Source organism: Quercus robur, chromosome 2 (assembly GCF_932294415.1).
Source record: "Quercus robur chromosome 2, dhQueRobu3.1, whole genome shotgun sequence".
Taxonomy (NCBI): domain Eukaryota; kingdom Viridiplantae; phylum Streptophyta; class Magnoliopsida; order Fagales; family Fagaceae; genus Quercus; species Quercus robur.
The window spans coordinates 34,605,632-34,633,523 of record NC_065535.1 but is presented as its reverse complement, the minus strand read 5'-3'; the positions used below and the strand labels follow the sequence as shown (position 1 = coordinate 34,633,523).

The following is a 27,892-nucleotide window of genomic DNA, read 5'->3' as shown; positions in this document are numbered from 1 at the left end:
GTAGACTTTGACAATAAAATAAAATGAATGTTTGAATTTTTTTTTTTTTTTTTTTTGTAATTGATGACATGTCACTTTAAGTTTTATACAATAAAATTTGGATTTTACCCCTTAAAATTTAGGGATATCTAGATTTTACACTCCAAATTCTAAAATTTCAGGTTGTAAAATTCAATACCTCCAAACTTCATGGAGTAAAATTCAAACACCCCTAAAATTTATGGGAAAAAATCCAAATTCTAAAACTTCATGGTGTGAAATCTAAATATCTTCAAACTTTAAGATTGTAGTTTGCAACTTAACCTCTTTTTATTTTTTATACAATGGAATGGGCCTTTTTATAGAGGGATAAAACCATTGAAAAATGGTGGGCACCACTATAACATTGCCCAACAATCTCAAATCATAAGCAACCCTACCGGCCCTATTAAATTTCAGGTGGCCCAACGATATCAAAATTTATCACAACTTGCATCATTGCATGAAAGTATGAAACACGTGGAACGAGAGTTTTCGCTTCCTATGGTCTACATTACTTCAAAATTGATTGCAAAGTTGTTAACTCGGTTCTGATTTAGATCGGAATAAGCGAAATATTCCATACCAATTATAAGATTGGTGTACTGAATTCCCTAGTTCCACCTTGGTTAAAATTTCGAAGTATTTCAGCGCTTGTTCCTGCCGGTGTCTGCCAATTTTGTGAAGGGAAAAAAACATTGAGAGACTCTTGAAATCAAATACAGAATATTTAATATTCACTATAACAGAAAATGAAGAGATGTAAATTAAATAGTTGTTTGGAGTCTTTTAGTGGCCATGACATGCGTTGTGTTTTGATAAGTTAGCGGCTAGACCTGGGTTTCAACTGTTAGCCACAAAAAATAATTTTCTCATATGTAAATTAGGCTAAAACTTAAGTGAAATTAGGCTAAAACTTTATACATACATCTTATTGCACGCAACTGTATATACACACATTTTACACTGAACACTTAACTTCAAGTCACGATTTCAGTGCAAAAATGTGTGTACAGTTGTGTCAGATAAGATGTGTGTAATAAACACTACTCATGAAATTAAGAGAATAAAATATGTTTAGCAAGGCTTAACAAACATATTTATCAAGATTAAATGAATATAAATTTGTCAAATTCTAAGTTAATATATTTGGCATTAAATTTATGCCAATAGATGCAGGAAGCGACATCATAAGATGTATATAAAAACCAAATTAATAAGGAAAAGAGTATTCTCATGTATAGGAAATTTAAACCATATGGCATGTACAAATAACTATGGAGAAATATGTTAGACCAAGTAAAGTGTATTTGCCGATAATGTAACAAGTTGATATAAGCATCAAAGCCATGCCAATAATGTATCTAGTTGCATCATATGAAGATGTGCAGAGAAATATAAAGGAGAATGAGGTATTAGAAACTTATTTTAGTTACAAGCAACTCACACTTCTCTCTTGGCCTAGTAAATCATGGATTCATGAGGCATTTGCAATAGATCAAACTCCAAGAATCCATGCTACAAAGTGTGAAGTGGCAGCGACTATAATAGCTTTGCCAAAACAGCTTCCATAACTTAAGAAAGATAGATGTTAGCTCCAAGAAATAAGGAAAAGAGGAAGTAATGATTTGAAGGAGAAGGGGACACTCCTATTTGTGTAGTTAAAGAACTCATAAACATATTTTGTACACCTGCTGAATGTAAAAAAAATGTCGCAGCAAATTTGAGTGATTTACTGATTTAAGTGTTTCAAATACGTGTCTCTTATAAATGTGTTGTGGTTTCTAGTCCGGAGCTGATATAATCTCCCTTTCTCATGTTATGGGTTTCTTTGCAGTTTATATTAATGTTGGGGTCACTCGAAAACATGCTGAATGATGGGAATATCAGTTGTGGCCATTGGGATTAACTTTCTCCTTTATTGAGCAATGTTCCTCCTTAAAAAGGTGATGTTGCAATAACATGGTAACATTGTGTTTGATATACTATAAACCAAACAGTTTGTTGCAAGTCTCGTATGTGATTTCAAAGTAATTTAGGTGAGATACATTTAAAAGTTAATTAAAAGAATTTTGAGACATATTAAAAGGGAAAAAACTGAAAGCTAACTTATAATTGTGAAGGTAAACAAGATGAGAATGGCAAAATAACCAAAATATCATACAAGCTGACAACAAAATTTCTTACAGATAACAACAAACTAGTGCTATGAAGGTAAGATACATAGAATAGCTACCAATACTGGGTGCTTTGCTTGCATCCAAAATAATGGAAAAAATTATTACAATGCGGACACTAAAACAGAATGCATTTATCAGTTTCGACGGGGACATAGCCAGTTGAAATAACTGAAGAATGTTGAGCTCACCACAAAGGCTAACTGCCTAAAAGATTATGCATTTGCTACAATCTTCCCATCCATCAATCACAAAATTTCATGCATCACATCCACAAGCAGCACTTGTGCAACATTGAGAACTTTACAGGGCATTGCCCCACCAGGCATTCAAGAAGTGTATTGCCCAACACAACATATAGAATCTAACTTCCAATAAAAAGCTGAGCACATATTTCACTCCGTTGCACTTTTGCGAATACTATGCTTTTCCTCTAACCTATGATGAAACAGCTTAGCTATGGCTCTCCTCTCACAATCCTGCAATGCAAGGAACCAAAGAGACTTGTTATAAATAAATAAAAATTCCATAATCTTTTAGCATCACATTGATTTGCCCCCCAACAGCCAGTTTATATTAAATTCAATCTGCCATCACTATGGTTTCGATTCACTTTGACATGATAATATTCCATAGAATTATTTACCTTGAACATATTAAGATAAAAAGGTTTGTCAGGATTCATCCTTCTCAACTTTTGGTGTGTATATGCAAAGCTCAGTTGATCACGAGGAGTGAACCGTTCAACTTCATTGAACCAAAGACAGGAGAACAAGTTTGACATTGGAGTGTGTGCCCTAATGATGAAAGATCCTTCAGGTACATCTATAGACAGCACAGCACAAGGCAAATTATGTTATTAGTAGGAGGAGGAAGTTAATATAAAGTTTGGACAATGAAAATTTCTTATTGAACATACTGCTAGGGAGAAGTTTGTTTGGATTTGAGGCATTAAATCTTTTCAGCCCATCAGCCTGATAGAATGCAAATTGTTCATCGATGACACTATGGTTATACTTGTTCAGTTTCTTATTCTGTGCAACCTCTTCCCACACACAATGACGGTCATAGTGATTAGAAATTGCATATTCATGACCTTTTCTCCACAAGAAGTACTCCAAGATAAGAAGAGGGTCAAGTTGGAGACGTAATTTGCTATCCAGCCAGATTGAATACCTGAAAATATTTTTAAAACAGAGGATTTAGATTTAGACACAAGAGCCATAACTTGGTTGCATGGAATAGCCACCTATCCAGCAAACAGACTATTCCAACAAGAAACAAACACTGTAAAATCAGTTCCCTAAAAATGTATTTTGACCATCAGCTCCATATGAACAGAAGCAGACAAATTTTTTTAATTTAATTTATAACAAATTAAAGTCAGAAACATGTTGACAGCACTGACAACTTCAAAGGAGTAACTAAAGACAAGTAGCATGAACAATTTTTTCTTTTGGTTGCCAGGTCTTAGATAAAAATAAAATACATGACATCATTGTTTTATGCACAGAAGGAACTTAAACACAGTCTATAATAAACATATATATATAAATTTTATTAAAAAAAAAAATCTATATTTTCTTCTTAATTAGATTGCCTTCCGGCTGCCCTAAGCTGACAACCCTTTTAACCAACTATATAATTACTGGTAATTCATGTCCGGTAGGCCTTATTTTTAAATTTCTAAAATCATTAAATAGGGAGGGCAGCTTAAAGTTATAAGCCAAAAACCTAGTGGAATGATGCACTCCTCCCCACCCCCACCCACCCCCCCCCCCCCCCCCCACCTCCCCCTCCCCCTCCCCCTTCTCCCCAAAACACAAACCCCCAAAAAATAGATAAATAAATAAGTGGAGGAAAGAGGAAGGGAGCATTAACCAAGAGCACTCTAAAGCCCAGTCAGGGCATCATTAAAGATGTGGACCGAATACCCAGTTAAATGATGCTAGTCTCATGATACAAGTTCGACTACTACTACAATAAGTCTCATTTAATATTCAAATTAGCATATTGGAGACAATTTTGGGCGTAACCTAAGCCTTTTGTGCATTTAATTTATAAATAAAAAGTTTATTCCCCAGCTAAAATTAGGACACGCTAATAACCATTAAATCCCACACAGGTAATTTTGTAAACAGAAAAAAATTGAAACCAAATTCTAAGATCCTTCACTAAAATATGATGGCTAGTGGAAATAAATTCTATTCATATGAACTAAGAATATATTTCAGTGTGTATGTGTGTGTGTCTATATATATATATATATATGAACACACCCAAATTAGTTCAGTTACACTGCTAGGGGCTACAGCGTTTTATTATTAACTGCATCGCAAGATGCACACTTGAGCAGTCTAACAAGTCTCGTTCTCACCTTGCAGAAGGAAAAAGCCGATGTGGCAATAATTTAGGTATTTTGCCCACTCTTCGCATATCAGAATAAGGTAGATTCTTCACCACTACAACCTTCCATAAGCCAATAAAACCCATTCTATCTGGCACTTGACCTTCTGAAGAAAGTGTGTTCAAAGTAACTTCATCCATGAACATAACAAAGCATACATTTTTCCTTGACAATCGAGTCACCTGCAATAAAGACAAAGTGAGATGCCATTGACAAGCTCAAACCAAACTTTATAAAGATTCAGACCACAGATACGGAAGAGATTCAAGATAACATTGGTATTCAAAATGACCATACTAACTCAATCACTGTAACCTTACATAATTCCATTTCGTTATAATATCTAATATCCAGATTAATTCATAAAAGTGGAAAAAGAATTCTGCACCACTTGGTCTTAATTTGCGTCAATGTGAATTTCTAGTTTTGTATTATTTGAGTTCCTGCTAACCCTGAGGTGCATATCATTATATAATGAGTATTAAAAGGGTAACACTAGACAATCCCTAAGTTTTTCCTCTTCCAAAAAACTGTTGCACCCAATGCACAAAGTTCCCACTTTTCCTAGGTTGGGGAGAGGTGATGATGAAGGAATGGTAGCATGGTGGCATCTATAGGCTCCCTAAGGCCTACGGCACATGAGATGATGAAGTTGCAGAGAACATGAGGTTCAGGTAAAAAGCAAACATTTTTTTGCTTTCTTTTTTTTAATAACTGTAAAAGGCAAACATATGAATCTAAGAAGTCTACTTGATTTGGCGCTTTCCAGGGACCATATACAATCGATTTGAGGCCGACTAAGTTTATGTTCTCTAAGTTTGCAGGAGGTAGGTATAATTTTTCTCATATTAATATAGGCTTATGTCTCAAGAATTCTAAAATTTTCTGAGCATGGACGGCACGTTTGGCCAATGTGCATGAATTTTGATTAAGATTTGTCACTAAGTTTTTATGTGCTGTTCAAAGTGCAATTGTTCCAAGAAGATTATATGAAAACTCAACAGGTCAAAAGAAACAAAAAATAATGGCATAGAGAAAGTATAGGAATAAGCATAAAACTCTAGAATAAATCCTTTACCGTTTTACCAGTTGGCGTCCTCAAGCGATCTGAATTTCCAAAAATGCAAGAACTTACAGCAATGTGGCATGTACTGATGTAATTTGCATCATCTTCTGCCAAGTCAAACCCTGTACTTGGGGATCCTTTGGGACCTTTAACAAAGCCACAATTTATTTTCTGATCACGTGCCAAAAATGAATTTTCCCTTTCTTCCAAACTCTGATGTCCAGCAAACCTGGGCTCCCATTGCTCTTGTCCATCAGGCTTCTCCTCTACTTCTGTGTACTGCAAGGAAAATCTTGCAAACTTTCGACTTGCTAAAGGCTCCACAAGCTGAGCAGTAGAGTTTGAGAACTTCATCTCACAAGAGGAACCTGAAATATTTATATATAACATTTCAGTCAAGTAACAACAACATTTCAAAGCTAGTGAACAACCAAAAACGTAAATTATTACCAAAATTTACACAACACATTTTGTCTTTAATATTTCAAGAACCTCCCAAGCACTTTTTTTTTTTATATGTAAGTACCTCCCAAGTCTCAAGCACATATTGTGGACCATGTTAGAGTTACTTGTTATTTTTTTATATTAGCATGTTATTTTACATTAGCATAAGGGTATTCTTAAAATCATGCCATAAATTGATGTGAGAAGTGTGAAGAAAATTTTATTTTAAATTAGTTTTATTTAATTTTGAATGAAATTGTATTTTTATTGACCAATTAGATTTTCATTTCAGGTCTTATTAGTTAAATTGATTATTAGTATTTTTATGTAATTTCCCACACTAAGGGTATTTTTGTAATTTCATAATTAGGCTTTCCCAAGTAATTTAGAATTAGGTTTCCAAAGTCAATTAGAATTATAACTACGGTTTTGTCCTAGTAGTTTATACAAACACATTATTGTACTTCTATGGAGACAGTTTACACTTTACAGTATAATTGATTAATGAAAGTTTTTCTTGGAATTTTTCAAATGTTCTGATGCTAACTTCAACCAACCCCAAGTGCTAACTCCTACATTTGTTCTTTATTACTTGGTGATGAGTCCAATCAAGCCTAGGTGCTTGACTCCTAGATTATCTATCCTTCATTTTTCTATTCTTTAATTTTATTGTTTTTTTTTTTTTTATAGGCAGTAAGAGTAATATTATTATGAAGAAAAAGAAAGAAGAATATAGGGTGTTCATGATGGTGAATAAAGAAAAGACAAAATTAAGCAAAGAAACATAGAAATCAAGAGACTATTCTAGGAGAAGAAGGAACTCTATGATAGAAGAACAATCCAAGAGGCCCCAACACTGAGACCAATCAAAGAGAGTCTATTGGCACAAATCTTGCAACTAAACCAACGATTTCTCAGTATCCTCAAAGGAGCTATGATTCTGTTCCGTTCAAATGATCCACATCAAACTGTCTGGGACCAATCAAAGAGAGTCTATTGGCACAAATCTTGCAACTAAACCAACGATTTCTCAGTATCCTCAAAGGAGCTATGATTCTGTTCCGTTCAAATGATCCACATCAAATTGTCTGGGACCAAATTCCAGATATTTGAATTATGTTTCCCAACCCATTGCCACCAACAAAATAATAAACTCACTACAGAGACCAAATTCTTTAATTATATTGCCGCATCTTATTGATGAAGAAACAAACTATCACTACCTTTATCCATTCAAATGACCAGTTAGGCAACTAATATTCTCACGAAGTCGTTTGCTCCTGCCTTTTTTCAACAATCGTCTTTCAAGCTAGGCATGTTTGATTTGTATGCTCCAACTTCACAAGGAGTGTTAGAATTACTTGTTACTTTTTTTCTTATTTTGATAAGTTCTTGTCACTTTTTTTTAAATTAGCATGAGGAGAAACATTGTAATCCCTATTAAGTGGAGAAGAAGCACTCTAATACCAATTTACAAGAAAAAGGGGCATATTCAAAATTGTACAAATTACTATGAAATTAAGATTTTGAGCCACACTATGAAAATTTAAGTGAGGGTGATTAAAAATGGGTTAAGACTTGAAACAACAATATCGAAGAATCATTTTGGTTTTGTGTCAAGGCGATCTAACATGGAAGCTACTTTCTTACTTAGACATCAAATGAAAAATATAGACAAGCCCGTAAAGATCTCCATATGGTTTTTATTGATCTAGAGAAAGCATATGATAAGGTACCTAGAGGATATGTGGTGAGTTTTAGACATTATTATGTCCATTAAGGTTATTAACCTACAATACATCATAATGCTGCCAAGCAACAATCTCAGGCAGGTTAGACTTGTTTGCACCCAACAGAGCATGACAAGCAAGACAGATTTTGGTCCAAAGAACCTTAAATCTTAGTCAAATTACATAAACCACCCTATAGTTTGGGGCAATTTCAAATTAAACCCAAAATTTAAAATTTTTTTTTTATTGAAACCATCAACTTTCTCCATTGTTTCAATTTGTTCCCCCAATTAGTCACTATTAACTAAAAGTAACATAAATTGTGACTAGAACATACCTAAACAAAAAAATCCTTCCATGAAAATCACATATACCATTTTGGCAACAAAAAATAAAAACCTTACAAAATGAAGTTTAATGAGGATGCTATCGTTTTGTGAGCTTTTTTGCATTAAAATACCACTTGGTATTTATATGATGGATTTTTTAGTGCTCAGATAAGTCTAAAGTGCAATTTACTAGATTTTTCATTACTTTTAAATGACAACTCTTTGAGGGGTGAATTAAAAAAAAATTTAAATTTTTACGGTTTTAATGGAAACTTTTTTAAAACTAGGGTTAATTTGAAACCATCCCCAAATTATAAAGGGAATTATGTAATTTCCTCTGCCTATGTCAGTATCTAAACCTTAGCTATATGCATAAGAGATTGAAGAAAAAGATTTAACTGCTCGCATATAAGTGCAAGTGGATTAGGTATCAAAAATTTGAGTATTTCAACCATGTCTTGTCAAGGAAATGATTATCGAGGTTGTTATAATAATGGTTAAGTGATTATATTCACAATTTCCTTTTTTTTTATAATTATATTCACAATATCCTATCAGATTAAGCTTTTTGGACTAGCAATAAGTTACCATAATACTAGAGTAGGCGATCTTAAGTAGGAACCCTATCTCTACTCTACCTCCCATTAACAGTTAAATATTGTCAGGACCTACTTTTTAAGGAGTCTTGGCTCACACTTGAGGGGAGTATTATAATAATAATTAAGTGATTAAATTCACCATTTCTTATCAACTCAAGCTTTTAGGATAAATGATAGTTTATTAGAGGTTTATTTAAAAAGATGACCACTAGTCCACTAGTGGAAATGCTTATTAGAAGTGAAATATGGGGAAGTAGGGAGAGAGTTGGTCTATGAATTCACCTCATGGTACATATGGAGTGGACATCTTGAAGGCGATTAGAGTTGGATGCAATCTTTTCTAGATATATTAGTTATATCATCGGGAATGGTAGAAGACTTAGTTTTTGGCAAGAAGAAGAGAACATTGATCATTTTCTTTTGCATTATACAATACTAAGGCAGTTGAAAAAGTTCATATTTGTGGCTTTTGGTGTGAAATGAGTGATGCCTAGAGTAGTGAGGAGTTCTCAAATGTTATTGTCAGACATCTTTCTTTTAAGAATAGGGTACGGATGATAGCTCCATTGTGTTTGACATAGCATATATAAAGGGAGAGGAATAGAACTTTAGAAGGGTTCGAGCTGACTATTGAGAGGTTAAAATTGTTTTCACAGAAAGTATTGGATGTCCTTTGGATAAGAGTCAACCCTAGAATATGTGTGATTTTATAGAATATTTCTGTCAAGAAGAGTATTGGATTACAAAAATTGCTGAAGATGCATCTTTCATACGTATTTTCATCAAGAATCACTCCATGATATTGGCGATGTTTAATGAATTTTGCCCTTTGTAATTACTTCTTGTTGCTGAAACATGATTTGCTTCAACGTTGGTCATGCTTAAGAGATTTCACTCATAAGAAGAAGCCTTCAAAACATGGTCATTTGTGAGCAATGGTCGGCTTATAGAGAAGATGACGTTGGAAAAGCAGCAACTGTGAGAGAATTGGTTTCAAATGAATTGTGGTGGGACAAGGTTGACTATATTCTTCAATTCATGTGACCTACTTATGGCATGCTTTGTACAGCTAACACAGATAAGCCTATTCTTCATGAGGTGTATGATATGTGGGATGCAATGATAAAAAAGGTGAAGGCAGAAATATACCAATTTGAAGGCAAGAACCAAGAGGAGATTGTGCCATTTTATACTATGATAAATGATATACTCATCGCTCAGTGGACCAAAAATTGCACACCACTTCATTGCCTTGCTCACTCCATGAATCCTAAGTTTTCTTCCTTTTGAAATAAATGAACTCATTATTAATATTGTAACATATTTATTTAATATTAACTAGGTACTATACTAATCAATGGATTAGTGGGGCAAAAGATCATGTCCCTCCACATCAGGATAAAGAAATTTTTGAGGAGATAAACAAGAGTGTTTAAGAAGATTCTTTCCAAATATTGAAGATAGAAGGAAGGTGCATATAGAGTTTGGTTTATTTTTACGGACATGTGAGCTCTGATAGTAATTGCATGTAGGAAAGGTGGAACTTAGATGCATTGCTTTGGTGGAATGTCCATGGGTTCTCGTTACCAATGCTTCAAGTTTTAGCTGTAAAGTTTGCTGGACAACCTTGTTCACCATCATGTGCTTAGAGGAATTGGAGTACATACAACTTTTTTCATTCAATGAAGAGGAACAAAATTGCTCCTAAACGTGCTGAAGATTTAGTATTTGTTCATACTAATCTTTGACTTCTTTCAAGGAAGAGGAAAGATTATGATAAAGGAAAATCTTAGAAGTGGGACATTGGAGGTGATTCGTGAGGTTATTCATGGGATGAGCCATTTGGAGGAGCTGGATTGCTTGGGATGGCAAATCTTTCATTAGATGAGCTGGAGCTGGAGAGTGTTATTTTTTATAATAGTAGTAGTAGTATTTGTGATGACAATAATGAAGATGATGATGCTGTCTTTGTGGGATCATCTTGAAGACTTGTCTTCTATTTTTGGTTTTTAGTTTGATGTTGAATGTTGTTTATGTAAACTCTTTTGTTGGGTGTATAGTTTATTTGAACTCATTGTTCGTACTTTAAAAATTATTTTATTGCCTTTAAATTAATTTTAGATATCTAAACATTTCATTGTTGTTACTTATTTTTTAAATCCAAAATAAACATAAATTATGTCCAAATATAAAATATATATACCTAAAAATAAATATATATTAATTAATTAATTGTCATATTCTAGACGTGCCATATCCTAGTTTTTCAAGAAATGCCGTGTCGTTGTACTATGTATCATGTCCGTATCCGTGCTTCATAGCTCTTTATACCCTTAGAGCATTTCTATCTATTTTAGCATAGGGACCTACTTTTTCTATTTTACACAAATTACTTTTCAAAACACCCATATCAGTTTATCTATTTTACACTACATTTCATTAAAATAATATTTCTTTATCAATTTTTTATAATACTCTCAAATCATCTCTCGGCTTTACCAAATTTGTAAACCACAAATCATAGCAAACTACCCACCAAAATCACAGTCTCTATCTTCCTTAACCCGAAAGCCTCACCAAAATCACAACAAACTACCCAACAAACTCTCTTTGAAGCTTTTGATCTTGTCTTAGGCTAGTGGGGTTGGTGTGATTTTTTCTTTCTTTCAAATAATCAAGCAAAATGGTTACTACTGATGACAACAATCCAACTTTGATCAAACCCCCAAATTTTGAAGGTAAACTCATTACAAAGCCTCATTTTTAATGATTTAACAATATCTGACATGGGTTTTTCTTTTTTGAATGATAAAGATGAGGAGGTTAGAGATGGATAATAAAAAGATTTACCTCTTGATTCTTTCTTATCTACGTTTAAGCAATGCTTTAGATATGTCAAATTATAGAAGGGGCAATTGAATTCATAAACTTTACAGGTTGATTGATGGTTATATTTGTTCTCTCAGTAGAATATATGCTATTTTTTCATATTTCTGTTCCAGAGGAAACTTGACGTGTTGTTTCAATGGGGGCATGTCAGTGAGGAGGTGAAGGTGACCAACTATTGGGAGGCCCGGTGGTGATGGTGGTTTCAGTGACTGACTATACTGAACTGCTTGCTGCTTTGCCATTTTTGTAAGCAAATGAGTAAGAAGAAGAAAGAGGAAGAAGAGAGTGAGGGGGGAGAGAGAAACCATCGGGTGGAGTAAACAAATATTAAAATATAGAAATACACAGCTACAGTAATTGCATATATTTACACAGTTACTGCAGCTCATTTGTATATTTACACAACAATAGACAACCCAATGCGGATCAATTTTTGGAAAATGTGTGTAAATTTTACATTTTTTCTATTATGCACCCACTGATGTGGGTGCTCTTAGCTGCCTAGATATTAATGTTTTACAGCTAGTATACTCCGTTTTATCCCCTTTGTACTTGTAATCTTTAGTTTTAATACTGGCTTTGTTATAAAATAAAAAAATAAAACAACAACAACAACAATGGCAACAAAGCCTTAGTCCCAAATTTTTGGGGTCAGCTATGGATCCTCAACAAATTCGTTAGGATCTATCACATGTATTCTTCTCATGTATTCTTTTCATCCATTCTTTTCTTTTATGGGTCTTCTCATCCATTCTATTCTATCTAAAGCCATACTCTATATTACTTCCCTATTTAGCATGTCCTTTTTTATTACTTCTACTATCTTTTTTATTTTTTATTTTTATTATGACCAACTATGTTGTATAGTATTGAATGTTGAATAGTTAAGAAGTAATACATCCATAAAATGAGTATAACTGAAATGAGAATGTCAAAATAAATAAGTGGAAAATAATAAAATAAAAGCTCTTGTAATGGAATAGTTATTCATGTGTGATAACAATTCGGTCATTTGGTTGCATATTTATTACATGGATTAATTATTACATTAGAATAATTATTCTTTAAATTGAAGAATAGCTATTCCTCTTTAAAATAGATGTAATAGTTATTCCTTAGTGCATATAATAGGTTTTAAAATTAATATATTTCCAAAAATATAAAGTTTCCTTATACATCATCTTTTACAAGTTTTCCATATATAATAACCAAACTTATAGATGGTAATAGTTATTTCATTACAATGTCTTTCATTCCCAATAATAAAGATTACTATTCCTAATGCAATCAACATTCAATATACCAAACGTATCCATAATGGAATAACTAAACATATTCATAAATTTGGTTGTGAGTTGTAACATTAGAATAAAACTTAAGATGTATTTTAGGAAATATCTTACTCATACAATTATATTTCTTAAAAAATAATATTTTTTAAATTTGAGAGATGAATTGTTTTTTGATGATTTTTTTTTTATATGGAAATTTTTTTTATTTGGAAATATATTCATTTTAGAAATTATTACACCAATTAATGAATAGCTATTACAACCCATTTAAAGTATAGCTATTCATAAAAAATGACTATTCCCTCTAATAAAAATATAACCAAAAACATAACCAAACTACTAAATAGTTAAACCATAGAAATCACTATTACATTACTAAATGTTTACCAAACATGCCCTAAATGTTTTTGTTGGAAACACAAATAGGTGCCAACCAGTTGAGCTACAAGGCTCTTGATAGAGTGAATGAACCATCAAAGTTATTATTTCTAGAATCTTTTCAGCTAGCTGAAAATAAATTTGCTAGTGTCTAACCTATGGAGATATTAGGTGGTGTAGTACATTGGAACCCAAATTAGTGAGAGCCCAGTTCAATATTAGGAGTTGGAATCCGTTAACAACTTATTTGATATGCTGTATTTAGTTTGGATACAGATTGGGACAAATAATAAGTGTTACATAAAATGGTATTGTCACAATTCCTTAGTTCTATAAGGTGTCAGGAGGGGCTTCTAGTTCAGATTTTCCTAGGAATGCTATTTGGAAAGTGAAGGCACCAACAAAGGTAGCGCTTTTTGTTTGGACTGCAACTCCAGGTAAAACTCTTACAATGGATTTCAGAGAGGAGAAAAAGGGAGAGGAATCCAACAGTTTTGATTCCATCTTCAGGTTAGAATAATGGGGTACATCCAATACATCAAACCCAGCCAGGAAACTTTTTTTTGATAAGTAATAAGATATATTGAAAAAAAGAAACACCCAAGTGCACCGGAAGTGAACAAGGGATAGGAAATCAAATACAAAAATTACAAGAGTCTAGGAAAACAATAAAAGAAGGGAAAGATTTATTTTGCAAAGCAAACAACCAATCCCTTAAAGTTCTAAAAAAGAGAAGCTTGAGGTCCGGAATAGATCTCTCAGAATCTTCAAAACATCTACTATTCCTCTCCCTCCAAAGGCACCACAATAAGCAATGAGGAATGATAGACCAAATAAAACCATTTCGATGACGACCAAAGCTGCCTTGCCAACAACGCAGTAGCCCCAAAACAGAGTGTGGCATAACCCAAGAAACTCCAAAAAGACCCAAAACCATAGACCATAGATCCGAAGCAAAAGGACAATGAAGGAATAGATGGTCAATCGATTCACCATTTCTCTTACACATGTAGCACCAATCCAAAATCCATACCTTCCTTTTACGTAAATTATCAATCGTCAAGCATTTCCCTAAGGCAGCAGTCCAAACAAAGAAAGCAACTCTAGAGGGAATCTTCTGCTTCCAAATACTTTTCCAAGGAAAACCAAAGAAGGCGGAGCCAGCTAAAATTCTATAATAATCACTAACCAAGAAACCCTTAACTTTGCTAGGAATCCAACACAATTTATCCTCACCTAGCCCCCTTATAGAAGAACCATAAATGGTTTCCAAGAAATCAGACATAGCCTCTAGATCCCGAGCATGCACACCCCTAACGAATCTCACATCCCAAAAGCGGACACCATTGGTGGACATCATAAGCTCAGCCACACTAGCATCCTTATTCCTGCAAAATCTAAACAAGTCCGGATAACTAACAGCAAGAGAAGTCTCTCCACACCACCGGTCCTGCCAAAACTTCACTCTAGACCCATCACCAATATCATATAGAATATGGCTAGAGAAGGAAGGCCATCCCTGATGGATATTTTTCCATAAACCAACACCATGAGGGCCAATCACAGCTCTGGTACACCATCCCCCCCACATACATCCATATTTTATCTCTATCACTTCCCTCCAAAGGGCATCTTCCTCAATCCCGAATCTCCAAAGCCACTTCCCAAGCAGAGCTTCATTGAAGAGTCTAAGCTTCCTTATCCCTAAGCCACCCGAAGAAATAGGAGAACAAACAGTAGCCCATTTAACCAAATGAATTTTAGGATCATCTCCAAAACTGCCCCATAAGAAATTCCGCTGGAGCCTCTCAATTCGGTTAGCCACATTAGCAGGAATAGGAAATAGAGACAGAAAATAAGTGGGTAAATTAGAAAGGGTGCTTTTGATTAGGGTGACTCTACCTCCCTTGGATAAATATAAGCGTTTCCAACCCGCCAATCTCCTCTCCATTTTCTCCAGAATTGGATTCCAGATAGTCTTATCCTTGAATTTAGCACCCAAAGGAAGACCAAGATATTTCATTGGGAGAGAGCCCTGCTTGCAGCCCAGAACAACCAAGAAAAGGTCTAAATGATTGACTACCCCAACTGGAACCAATTCTGACTTGCCTAGGTTAATCTTTAGGCCTGACACCGCCTCAAACCAGATAAGAATCATACGAAGAATCAAAATCTGATCTAAATCAGCCTCACAAAAGATTAGAGTGTCATCCGCAAAAAGGAGATGAGACACCGCCTTGGATCTTCCCTCCAAGTTACCCACACTGAAACCCGACATGCGACCTTCACGAACAGCTTTATCCAACATTCTTCCAAGAGCTTCCATCACCAAGACAAACAAGAAAGGAGACAACGGATCACCTTGCCTCAAGCCTCTAGTGCTACCAAAGAATCCACAAGGAGAGCCATTAATCAAGATGGAGAAACGGACAGTGGATAGACAAAAGAGGATCCATTGTCTCCATTTGGCAGAGAAACCACTTCTTTCTAACATCCGCAGCAGGAAATTCCAGTTTACATGGTCAAAGGCCTTCTCAACATCCAACTTACAAATCAGCCCCGGCATCCCAGACTTCAATCTACTGTCAAGACATTCATTAGCAATAAGAACAGGGTCAAGGATCTGCCTGTCCCTCACAAAAGCATTTTGGGAAGCTGAGATTAAATCCCCCATCACCGAGCGGAGACGATTAGCCAAGACTTTAGCAATAATTTTATAAACCCCTCCAACCAAACTAATGGGCCGAAAATCTCCAATCTCATTAGCCGCATGTTTTTTAGGAATGAGAGTAATAAAAGTTGCATTTAAACTTTTCTCAAACTGACCAATGGCATGAAAATGATGAAAAACAGCCATGAGATCAGGCTTAACAATCCCCCAGCAAGCTTGGAAAAAAGCCATAGGGAAACCATCTGGACCAGGGGCTTTATCACCATTAAAACTTTGAATGACATCAAAAATTTCTGCCTCTTCAAAAGGCCTCTCTAACCAATCCGCATTCTCACCAGATATCATTGGAAAAACCAACGAATCCGGAAATGGCCGCCCAACCTGCTGCTCAGAGTATAGATTCATGAAGGAATGAGTAATGTAGTCTGCAATTATACCCTGATCCGAAGACAAGGTACCATTAACCATTAGGCTTTCAATACCATTATTTTTTCTGTTAGAATTAGCCATTCTATGAAAGAATTTGGTATTGGCATCCCCTTCCTTCAAATACAACACCCTAGACTTTTGCCTCCAACTAGTCTCTTCCATAAGAGTCAACTTTTCAATATCTGTACGAAGATTAGTTTGAGCTAACTTCTCCTCAACAGATAGACTAAGAGTCTCCGCTTTAGCATCCAAACCATTCAGTTTGTTCCAAAGGTCTTGTTTCTTGAAAGTGACATTGCCAAACTCGGTCTCATTCCACTTATTTAAATCCAACTTTAAGGCAGCCAACTTCTTAGCAAGAATAAAACTTGGGGTTCCTTGGAACGAGTAGGAAGCCCACCACATCTTCACTTTGTCGACAAAATTATCCACCCTCAACCACATATTTTCAAAACGGAAAGGAATTTTTCCTCTTCGCTGCCTCCCACCCTCCAACAATATAGGAAAGTGGTCAGAAAGAACTCTAGACATCCTTTTTTGGGTGAACTGAGTGAAGTGATCAGCCAAAGTAGGGGAGACAAGGAACCGGTCTAGCCGAGAAGCAGAGGAAGAATTGGACCAGGTATAAAGGCCCCCTTCCATATTAATGTCCATCAACCCATGCAAAGAAACAAAATCAGAAAATCCAAACATAGCCCTAGAGAAGGTAGCAGCCCCCAACCGCTCAGAAGGGAAACGGATAATATTAAAGTCCCCTCCTAGACACCAAGGCAAATCCCACCAAGTGATCAACCCGGTTAGTTCCTCCCACATCAACTTACGCCTATTGTTCAAATTTGGCCCATAGACGCCTGAAAAAGCCCACTCAAATTGGTCGCCTACATTTTTAAACTTGCAAGAAACCGAAAAATGCCCCACCGCTTCCTCCACCTTTTCCACAACTCGACTATCCCACATCAATAAAATTCCTCCAGAAGCACCATCTGAGGCCAAGTACAGCCAATCTACATATGGACAACTCCATATACTTCGAACAATACCTCTCGTAATCCATTCTAGTTTGGTCTCTTGCAAACACACAATATCTACCTTCCAGGATCGCAACAAGTTGCGGATCTGAAGCCTCTTGCCAGCTTCATTCAGACCTCTGACATTCCAAGAAAAAAGCTTCAAATTCATTGATCAATGGAAAGAACCCGATTCCGATTAATACCACAACGCCTAGCAGATGAAGAGCCATAATTTATGGAACTAAACAACCCTTTCAACTCTCTTAAACCTTTCACCCCCGAACCTTTTGAACCACATGATTTCTTATTCACCTCAGCCCTTCGAAATAATTCAGCTTCAACAGCCAGTAAAAATTCTGTTGCTTGATCTTCTAAACCCTCAAGGGACGTGCCAAGGAAACTATGAAAATTATTGAATCTCTTTTGAAACCAATCAGAATGAGGTTCAAGATTCTGTGAAGTATCCGTACTCACCACACTTCTCTCATCTACAAGAGATTGTTCTGCCATGGCTGAAGGTAGAGAAAAAGCAATTGGCTCAACAACTAGGGGCTGATCAGCTTCCTCCGAGTAGGAATCCAAAGCCCCATCCTCCACCAGAACCTCATCCTCTTCGAAAAGAGCCGATGACACATTCATGAGGTCAGGAGATTCCAAATTAACTAAGGCCAACAGTTGATGCATTTCCAAAACATCTGTAGCTTCACACCGAGGCAAAGCGATCTGAAGCGGAACCGCAACCCTCCTCCCATCGCGTAATTCAAGAACCCACTGCTCCGAGTCCCCCCATTTCTTGACTATATTACCGGAATGCTCCTGGAGAGACAAACGGAGTTCACGCAGTAAGCTCTCTGCGCCATCTGAGGTGCATTCCACCCCATTCATGGCCTCCTCGGACTCGTCGGAGCTGAGAAGCTCAGAGTCGACTACGTCGGAGCCGAGAAGCTCAGAGTCGAGAACGTCGGAGCCGAGAAGCTCAGAGTCGAGTACGTCGGAGCCGAGAAGCTCAGGGTCGACTACATCGGAGCCTTGGAGCAACTCAGTCGACGCCGCTAGCTCAAAGCAGGCTTCAACGAGCTTGTCGGAGTTGAGGGGTTGAGCAGCGGCAACATCGGAGACGTCGGAGGGCATCGACGACATCCGAGGCTTGGACGATGAGCGCGAAGAAGTCTGGTTGGGTCGCTCGCCTAGACTCGACATCCCTGGGTTATGGGTCACTGGCATCGGAGAGACTCTGTTGGGCTTTGCTTTTCTTTTGGGTTGCCAGATCTTAGAGGGCTTGGGCTTAAGTTTGAGGGGCTGGGGTGGGTTAAGTGGGGAGGCTTCAGCAAGATCATTGGGCCTAAAAGTACCTTGCGTGGGCCCAGCACCAGAACAGCCCACTTCCTTAATATTGGAGCACTTAATATCCCACTTGCCATTCAGCCCACGCACCAAACTTAGAGAAACTTCTAGGGACAGAGGAGAATCAGCACCATTAAGAGTGTCGTCCTTTATATCAAGCATGACTTCAGCCTCAGGAACTGTGCTTACCTGCCCAGCACCCCTTTCACGCAGATCCTGGTTCTGAGTCTTCCGCCTGCTCAAGGTAGACTTGATAGATTGATATGATTTGATTGAATTTTGAATTATGGGCATTGCAAGCTTTCCTGAACTGCTTCCTCCATTGGTTTTCCGATGACCATCCGCCGCTGCCGACAGAAACGATTTTTGATTTCTAAACTTCTGCACTGTCGGGAACATGGCAGATTGAGGTGGCGATTTAACACCAAGAGTGTCAGGAGCAATAGCCTTACGAAGATGTAAGCCAAAACCTCTCCACCCACAACCCAACTTTCCTTCCGGTACAATGATGAGGCCCTTCCGACGACCATGAAGAAGTTCAGAGATCATAAGAAAGCTTCCATGCACATTGAATCCCAGTTGCAAAATAAAAACCTTACTACCATCCCTGAAGGTTCTAGCAAAATTATCAGGACGAGTATTTGACAGGAGTTCCTCAACATAAGATAGCAGACGAAAAGCACTATCTTTTCCCATGAAAACCGACCTGAGAGAATCCTTATATCTTTCAAATATACGTAAAGAGTAGAAAGTACCTCCCTCCTCTACTGAAAATTCAAACGTTTTGGATTCGACAAAAAAGAAAATGGAACCACCCATGAAAACCAAGGACACGAACAGACCAGAGAATTATCCCCAGCCAGGAAACTACACATGCCACCTCAGCACCAGCTGCTGGTACTGCATCTGACCATAGGAGGATTCACAGAAGGTTCAAAAAAAGGCCATCGGGTTCATTCACTAGATGTTATGTACAAGAAGTGGTAAAAATAGCTTTAGGTGTCATGATTTATACAATTGGATTAGGACTGGATCTCTCTAATTATATTAGGAATTGAAGTCTGAAGAAGAGTATCCAAAACCAAGTATCAGCTATCAGTTACAAGCGCAGTTGGTGTCATAGGTATCCTATTCATCATCAGTGTCATTTGTTTGCAAGAAGATTCCAAAAAAAAATGTAAGCTTAACATGAGAAAAATTTACAGGTATAAAGTATCCTTTGGATTAAAATGTCTGCACCAACTAGCAGTTAGGTGTCAAAATGATCTCTAATTTTAAAACCACAAGCAAGTTATAATTTTTGTTGGCACAAACTAATTAAATTTTCAGTGAGTCAAAAAAAGAAATATTAAAATGTACCCAGACAATTTTCATAAGAAAAAACAGAAATTTTACCAGAGAACTTGCGGTGCTTTGGTTTTCTTTTTGAACCTGAACGTGTCCTGGTAGATTGCTTTTCAATGAAATTAACATGTCTGGAATTTGTCTTGGATTTATCAATATTTCGGGAGTTTAAAGAAGAATCCTCATGTGGATTGGTAAAGGTTTCATCCAAATCCTCAGCCACATTCTGATGCTTCCTTCCGGCACTAAGAAAATCAGAGGACTCCCTAGAGTCTCCACTGTCTTCATTGTGCGAATTTACTACATCTAAATAGTCCCCTTTCCCATGTCCAGTGTCATCATCCGTTTGAGCATCATGAAAATCAAAACCGTCATCATACTCATCAAAAGCTTCAGCTACATCATCCTGCTTTCCCAAATCCTCAGGATCAAATAGCTGATTATTATTTTCATTTTCCGTAGACAATTTCCCCACATTCTCCAAAGAGGCCTCATATTGTGCTTCATAAATTTTCAACTCATTACGCCCAGCTTCATTGTACAATCCAATGCCTCTCCGATCTGAACCCTTGACAGAATCATCAATAGAGGACTTCTTGTTGCTATTCTTCATTCTCATCAGATCATCACCCTTATGAGTTTCATCATTTGAGTCCATGCTAGAATGCTCCACCACATCTTCATTATAATCTTCATCCCTTCTTCTATCATCTCTATCCCAATACCTTGAATCTCGACCATGCCCACCTGAATCCTGGCCAAACTTGACTTCATTCCTCTGTGTCCGTGTCACATTTCTAAGAAAATCATCATTCTCAGCAAGATAACTATCTATTTCTGCACAAAAACATAAAGAGTCATAAAATGCTTAGATAAAACTCCAACTTCCATAATCAGAGTATAGAAAGGGATTATAGATCAAGCTGTCATAATATATTTTGAAATAAAAAGATTATACAATGATAAAAGGTTCTTGAGTATTGCGGCTCAGGAAAGCACATTCATCACACAAACATAAATGTAAAAATTACAAACAAATTAGGGTTTGACTACATCAAATTCCCTACCACTCCAATTGTTGGTTGAGAAGAAAATAGGGGTTTTTTTTTCCCCTTTTGACTGGTAAGTTACACACACCCAATGGCTCTTGAACCCACGACCCCACCCTCCATCCCATTACTATAGGAAAAAGAAACGTCAGTTGAGCTATAACTCATTGGCGGTTGAAAAGAAAATAAGTTAAAGGATTTATGAATTATTTGATTATTATGCACTGAAATTAATAGACTCTTCAAAACTTGCTTCCATATAAAAAAGACAATAACTAAAAGATTTTTCCCACTGATACAATTTCTTCTTTCTGCTTTAGTTATTCAGTAGCAAAGGTGCTGGCAGCAACCAAATATACAGTAATGTTGGTGAATTCAGTAACCCCACCCTCTATCCCATTGTTGTGAGAGAAGGCAGTACCATATTAGCTAGAGATTATTGGGCATTTACAGGTTTGGAAATGACAACAACAAGTGACAAGGGGTTAATGTCGGCAGCAATGGGTGATTGCAGAGGGATCTAGCTGTGACATTTATAATGTTAGTGATAACAGTGGTCGTGCCAGTGGCAGCAAGTTGGTTGTGATAATAAAAATGGTGATGGTAGCAACAATTACAATGGTAGTAATATTGTCTCGTGATGGCACCCAATATCTCTTCATTAATTAAATACTTTACCAAGCACAGTGTAGTTAATAGATGTATCGTGCTCATCGATTATCAAAATGATCAGAGATTAAGAACCATTTCGTATGTGTTTGGATACCGCTTATTTTGCTAAAAACGGAAAACAACAAAAATAAGTAAAAAAAATTACTGTTCACCAAAAAGTTACTGTTCATATGCCTGATTGCACTGTTCATGCTCCATGAACATTGCAGCAGGCGCTGGACTAAAAAAAACGCCCAAAACGCGGACGCAGACGCACTACCCAAACAAACTCGAATCTGCAAAATGTTCAAATCTTCAATCCTTTATAATTTTAAAATATACAAAATTCGTGATTGAATAGTAAATGACATCATGAAGAGAAAATGCGATCTAACGGCAAGATTAGCACAATTTTAACTTATACTATGAAGTCATTTTACAGCAACAGTAATTTAAACCTAAAGAACATGAACTGTGCTATAGAGAAAACGATTGAAATCAAAAATGCAAAATGAGGAGTGAAAGGGACCTTTGGTGTCTCTGGAAAGGTAATAGTAGGCCAAGACGGTGAGGAGGAGAACGAGCGAGAGGATCAAAACGACGCCGCACACGGAGACGCGCCGGCGGAACTTGTCGGAGCGACCGGAGCGGCGAGCCCGAGACGGTTTATGGTGGTGGAGCGGCGTGGAGCGAATCCCGATGGAGACGTGATCGCCGGCGCCGCCGTTGGACGATGAAGGTGAATGGCCGCCACGTGGATTGGGGAACCTGTCCGCTGCTGCTCCTCCTGATTGCCTGTACTGAGCCATTCATTCTAGCATTGTACTGTGCTGATTCCAAAAGAGAGAGAAAGAGCGCGCGAGATTTTGTAAAACTCTCTCTCTCTCCTTTACTTGGTTGGGGAAAGAGTGAGTGTAAAGGAAGTGATATATATAGATATATATAGATCTTTTGTTTTCTCAATTGGAAATGGAGTTTACTGTTTTCTGTTTTCTAAAAGCAAAATATACAAATTATTAATTAATTTTGAAGAAGAGGGAAAGGGCGGCGATGGAGGAGAGGAGATTTTGACGGTCCTGTCTTGTTTTTGTTTTTCATCCATGGAACCAACCATTCTAGACAAGTAGACCAGCCATCCATTATTACAAACCTACCCTTTTACCCGACCCTGACCCGGATTTTTGGGATAACTAATCTCATTTAGATTACAGCTCATTTGATCATAGAAATTTTTTCAAAACTATCCAATTCTTTTTTCTCAAAGCGTAAAGTAAAGTAGAGTAGATTTAGCGCAAAGTTAATTTATTTTTAGCCAATTCTACTCTACTCTTCTCTACTCTCCTTTCTTTCCTCCTCCATCCAAACAGGCTAAATTAACACTTCTAAAAGAAAACCCATCACTTAACACACTTTAAAAATTCTACTCTTTTTTTTTCCTTATTTTTTGCTCTCTTCCCCAACTCTAGCTGCTATATATATACTGTTGGCAACATAAACACCATGTTTACAAGTGTGATAATCATTTGTGTAGTCAAAATATGTTGTTGGAAGGAAGCATACAATTTTGAGGGGTGTGGAACTTTCAAGCAGTTTTCAATGAGTGTTTGGATCCACGTTAAGCTGCATTTCACATTTGCATTTTCCCTTCTTTTTTTTTTTTTTTTATTCACGCATAATAGCTTTTAGGAGATAGTGCACTGTTCATGCATTGTTTGTGCACTATTCACTACTATTTGTGCACTGTTCATCAGGAAAAAATATATATTAAAAATTGATCTACAGTAATATTCACACATTTAAAAATTGTTTTGTTACAGTATTTTCAGTTTTCAGTTTTAACAAAAATAAGTTGTATCCAAACCGACCCTAAGTGTTCTTTGTATTTAAGTGGCAAATTGGACATTTTTTGAAAGTCATTGTAACACTTTAAAGTTTTTACTTTTTAGAAACCTCTCATAAAATTTCAAAAATCTACCATTTATTTTTAAACAAATAATTGGACCTCAACACATCATTAACAATTTACATATGTACTAAATTGGTGATAATTAACCTTTATCTAAATGTTGATGACATGGTAAAAAGATGGATGAATAGCATGTGGGTGGTGGGGTTTTCTTTGATTAAGAGAACCTTTGCCTAGAAGAGGTGATGAAGGATTTGAGCACCAGGATTGAACTTTTTCTTTGTCACGATTCCTGTGAGCATAGATGGATCATCCTGTTACTTCTTGGCGATGCCCTAAAGGACAATCAAGAAAGCTCTGGAGCTTAAGTCAGCAAACAGTGTAGGAATTATGGATTTTTTTCAACTAAAAAAATGCATACAGTTCCCTTGAGGTTTAGTCTATATTTATATTGGTATGGTGTTCTTGAATTTCTCTTATTCTAAAGTCCTTGGAAATCATTATTCTTGTGATTTGACCCACACCCAATCAAATTCCCTTGAGTCTACCAATCATCCACAAAAATGATAGGAAATGTCATTAATTGAAATTATATTTTAGGCGTATCACTCCAACTAACTCTCATTTTAATCGTTACTGCTGCTTACGCAAGGATCATTTTATGTGGCTAACATGACTATCTCATTGAATGTCATTAATTGAAATTATATTTTTGACGTATCACTCCAACCAACTCTCCTTTTAATCGATATACTGCTTATGCAAGGATCATTTTATGTGGCTAACATGACTATCTTGTTGAATGTCCCAAACACCTGACCTTATGACTTTTGATAAATTTCCATTCAAACTTGGTTTTCATCCATTGATCTCACTTCTTATCCCTCCATAGGATATTAGAAATTGTAAAGTTACCTAAGAAGTTTAGAATCCCAATGATATAAGTGCTTTATATTTTTTCTTCATCTTCTTTTTTTGAATTGTTTGTCATCTTAATCTTCAACACAACTTTAATCAAAATAGTCTTAACAATATGTTAAAATGATAAATTGTGATTTGAGCAATATAACTCTTATATGGATGTATACTTGACATCATTTTTATTTATGCACCAATTACAATATGACACATAAGTTCTGGGAGGGAAAAAAAGAAAAAAAAAAAAAAAAAAAGAAAGAAGAAGGAGAGATGTGTCTATACTCATTGTAATAAAAAATTAAAAACTTCTAAATTTTAATACTTAGGTCTCATGATCTCGTCTTGACTCCAGGTGGTTACATGAAACTACACCAGATAGCTACAAAGGATAATGGCTCTCTTGAGGTTCTATGTGTCTTAAAAATTCACTCTTTCTTCACTGGAGCTATAGAATGATTTTTCTTGGAGGGCCACCACTGAACTATATTCATAATGTTTAAAAGAAACTTGTATCATCATTCACTAAAGAACTATGATTCTATAGATCGCATGTTGATCTCTTCACAATATATATAAATATATATTATGTATTTGTTATCCGCATGTCAATGGTCTTCCATCATGACCTGTTGGCGTAAAGAGTAAACAAATGATTCAAACATTTGAGTTTGACCCACCATACTATCAGTCTCAACTTGTTTAAAAATTCATGGTCCAATAAAATTCTGGTCGTCATCGATCCACTCACTTTCTACTCTACATTATGATCAAAACTAAATTAATGCGTGCATTCTTTTTATACCCAGTTAAAAGAATAGCACACTATAAGTCTAATACCTTAGGGTTCAGGTTTATCCTTAATGGGCTACACTCAGGACTCGGGAGTGCAAACTTGGGTTTGTCCAAAGCCCAAAGGCCAACAATTTGTGGAAAAAATTAGACAAAAATCCAAAACTGCCCTTCTAACTTTCAGTATTTTTCATTTTAGCCCTCTAATTTTTAGTTTTGTCATTTCAGTCCTCTAATTTTCAATTTTTGTCAATGTGGTATTTCGTTAGAGCTTAGTTAGCTGCTGCTATTAAAGGTGCTGAAACAACACCATTTTGGCCTCTCTTTTTTTAATTTCAGAATTAAAAGAAAATAAGAAAAATCTGAAGAAAAAAAAAAAAATATATATATATATATATATATATATATAATTAAGGGGTCGTTCCCCTTTCCCTAAAATCAAAACAAAGAACACGATGGTATGACAGTCAAATCTCTAATTGTGTAAATTTGGGGTTAATGGGTTGGTTTGAGAGAGAGAGAGAGAGAGAGAGAGAGAGAGAGAGAGAGAGAGAGAGAGAGAGAGAGAGAGAGAGAGAGAGAGAGAGAGAGAGAGAGAGAGAGAGAGAGAGAGAGAGAGAGAGAGACTAAGTTGAGAAAGAGACTGAGTTTGAGAGAGAGACCGAGATGAAGACCGATTTGTAGAGAGAGATAGAGAGACTGAGACCGAGATAGACTAATCTACACCAAGAAGGTGATGGATTTCTTGACCGAGAAGGTCGTCGTTTTTCCAAAGCCACCTCCTACATTGCTTCCTATGAGCTAAAAATAACACCACACAACTCAACTAAACAAAACCATATCCTAGTTATGAATTTTTCAACGTTTGATACTCCTATAAATGTAAGTTTTAATACCTGATCTTTCAACTATGAAAACAAAACAAATATTTAGTTAAAAGCTGATAAGAACAATGATTGAATACCTATTGCCTCCAAATCAGTCTCAATCTCAATATCTCGGTCTCAATCTCTCAATCTCTACAAATCGGTCTTTATCAGAACTCCACCTTCATCTCGATCTCTCTCTCATAATCGGTCTCTTTCTCAAACTGATTCAGTCTCTCTCTCTCTCTTAAACAAACTCAATCATTTTCTCTCAAATCGACCAGCTTTCCGTTTTCCCTAAATTTTCTCAGTTAGGGTTTGGGTGTCATGTTCTTTGTTTTGATTTCAAGGGAAGGGGAACGATGACGTCATTCCCCTTAAATGTTTTTTTTTTAGATTTTTTATTTTCTTTTAATTCTGAAATTAAAAATAAAAATTTTAAATTTTAAAAAATTATTAAAAAAAAAAAAAAGCCAAAACGGCGTTGTTTCAGCATTCTTAATGGCAGTAGCTAACTGAGTTTTAACGAAATACCACATTGACAAAAATTGAAAGTTAAAGGACTAAAATAATAAACTGAAAGTTAAGGGACTGAAATAAAAAAGGTTGAAAGTTAAAGGGTCAGTTTTGGATTTTTGGCAAAAATTATAATGTCATAATCATATCGAGTAGAGCTAACCCATCAAAGACCAAGTAAGCATCAAAACCCATTTTAGTTTTACCAGTTTCTAGCATGCACCGGCCAAGATTGAACCTAAAATTGTCCAACCCAACCCATTTCGAATAAAATATTTGAGATTCAAACCTATTTTTACTAAAAACTAATTAATGTTTCCTTGGCCGGATGACAGGAACAGTCACATGGAATAGACCCCATAAATTTGAAAGGATAAAGTTTAGCTACAAAATTAATTATAGTCTAAGGTTACAACCTTACTCAATATCTTTTTATTAGAGCTGAATTTTATAATTATAGTCTAAGGTTACAACCTTACTCAATATATTTTTATTAGAGGTGAATTTTATAAATCCACAATTGAATTATATCTTCTTCTTATATCCTTCATGCTTGCAAAATTTCTAGAAAATTAAATATCAATAGCTATGTCATCAATAAATTATTTAAAATTGTGCATAAAATATAAACTTATATATTGATGGTGTCAGAAAATAAACTCCATACTCATCCATTAGGGCCATCCAAGGAAAGACCAACAAATGCGAACCAAGAGCACGTAGCATTCGTCCAAGGCTTCTTTAAAAGCTTGTCCGTCCTTAAAAGCATTTGGACGGACGAGCTCTACACTTTAACAAAGGAAATTAAGCCTCTTTGTCACAAATTGTTTCCAACGACAGTTATGGAAAATGAAGTCAAGAAATATAACTCCCACAACAGTTACAGGAGTTAACTCCAAATCCTACAGACTCCTTAATAATAGGGAGAGTTATGAGATGAATAACCGCTTACATCAACCTATATAAACACTTTTACTCCCATGAAGAAAGGTAAGTTCATTCTAGAAAATATTCCTAGAATTTTGAAATTTCAGATTTCCTGAAGAAAGAGACTAACTTCATCATTGGAG

At 36.0% G+C, this 27,892-nt stretch overlaps 1 protein-coding gene across 1 annotated transcript; it reads right to left on the bottom strand.

Annotated features, from left to right (window-relative positions):
• Positions 1-2,157: 2,157 nt before the first annotated feature.
• LOC126713467 (uncharacterized) lies at positions 2,158-22,927 on the bottom strand. Its single transcript, XM_050413219.1, has 7 exons — positions 22,357-22,927; positions 20,179-20,964; positions 5,681-6,036; positions 4,573-4,784; positions 3,115-3,371; positions 2,842-3,020; positions 2,158-2,674 (listed from the first exon to the last, which is right to left on the bottom strand). The coding sequence occupies exons 1-7, from the start codon at positions 22,634-22,636 to the stop codon at positions 2,591-2,593; spliced, it is 2,154 nt and encodes a 717-aa protein (XP_050269176.1). The 5' UTR covers positions 22,637-22,927; the 3' UTR covers positions 2,158-2,590.
• Positions 22,928-27,892: the final 4,965 nt, after the last annotated feature.

Coding starts and splice junctions, on each gene's coding strand:
- LOC126713467 (XM_050413219.1), bottom strand. CDS start 22,636: ATGGCTCAGTACAGGCAATCAGGAGGAGCAGCAGCGGACAGGTTCCCC. Junction 20,965..22,356: donor CCTTTCCAGAGACACCAAAG/GTCCCTTTCACT, acceptor GTTTTTGTGCAG/AAATAGATAGTTATCTTGCT. Junction 2,675..2,841: donor TTTATCTTAATATGTTCAAG/GTAAATAATTCT, acceptor CTTGCATTGCAG/GATTGTGAGAGGAGAGCCAT.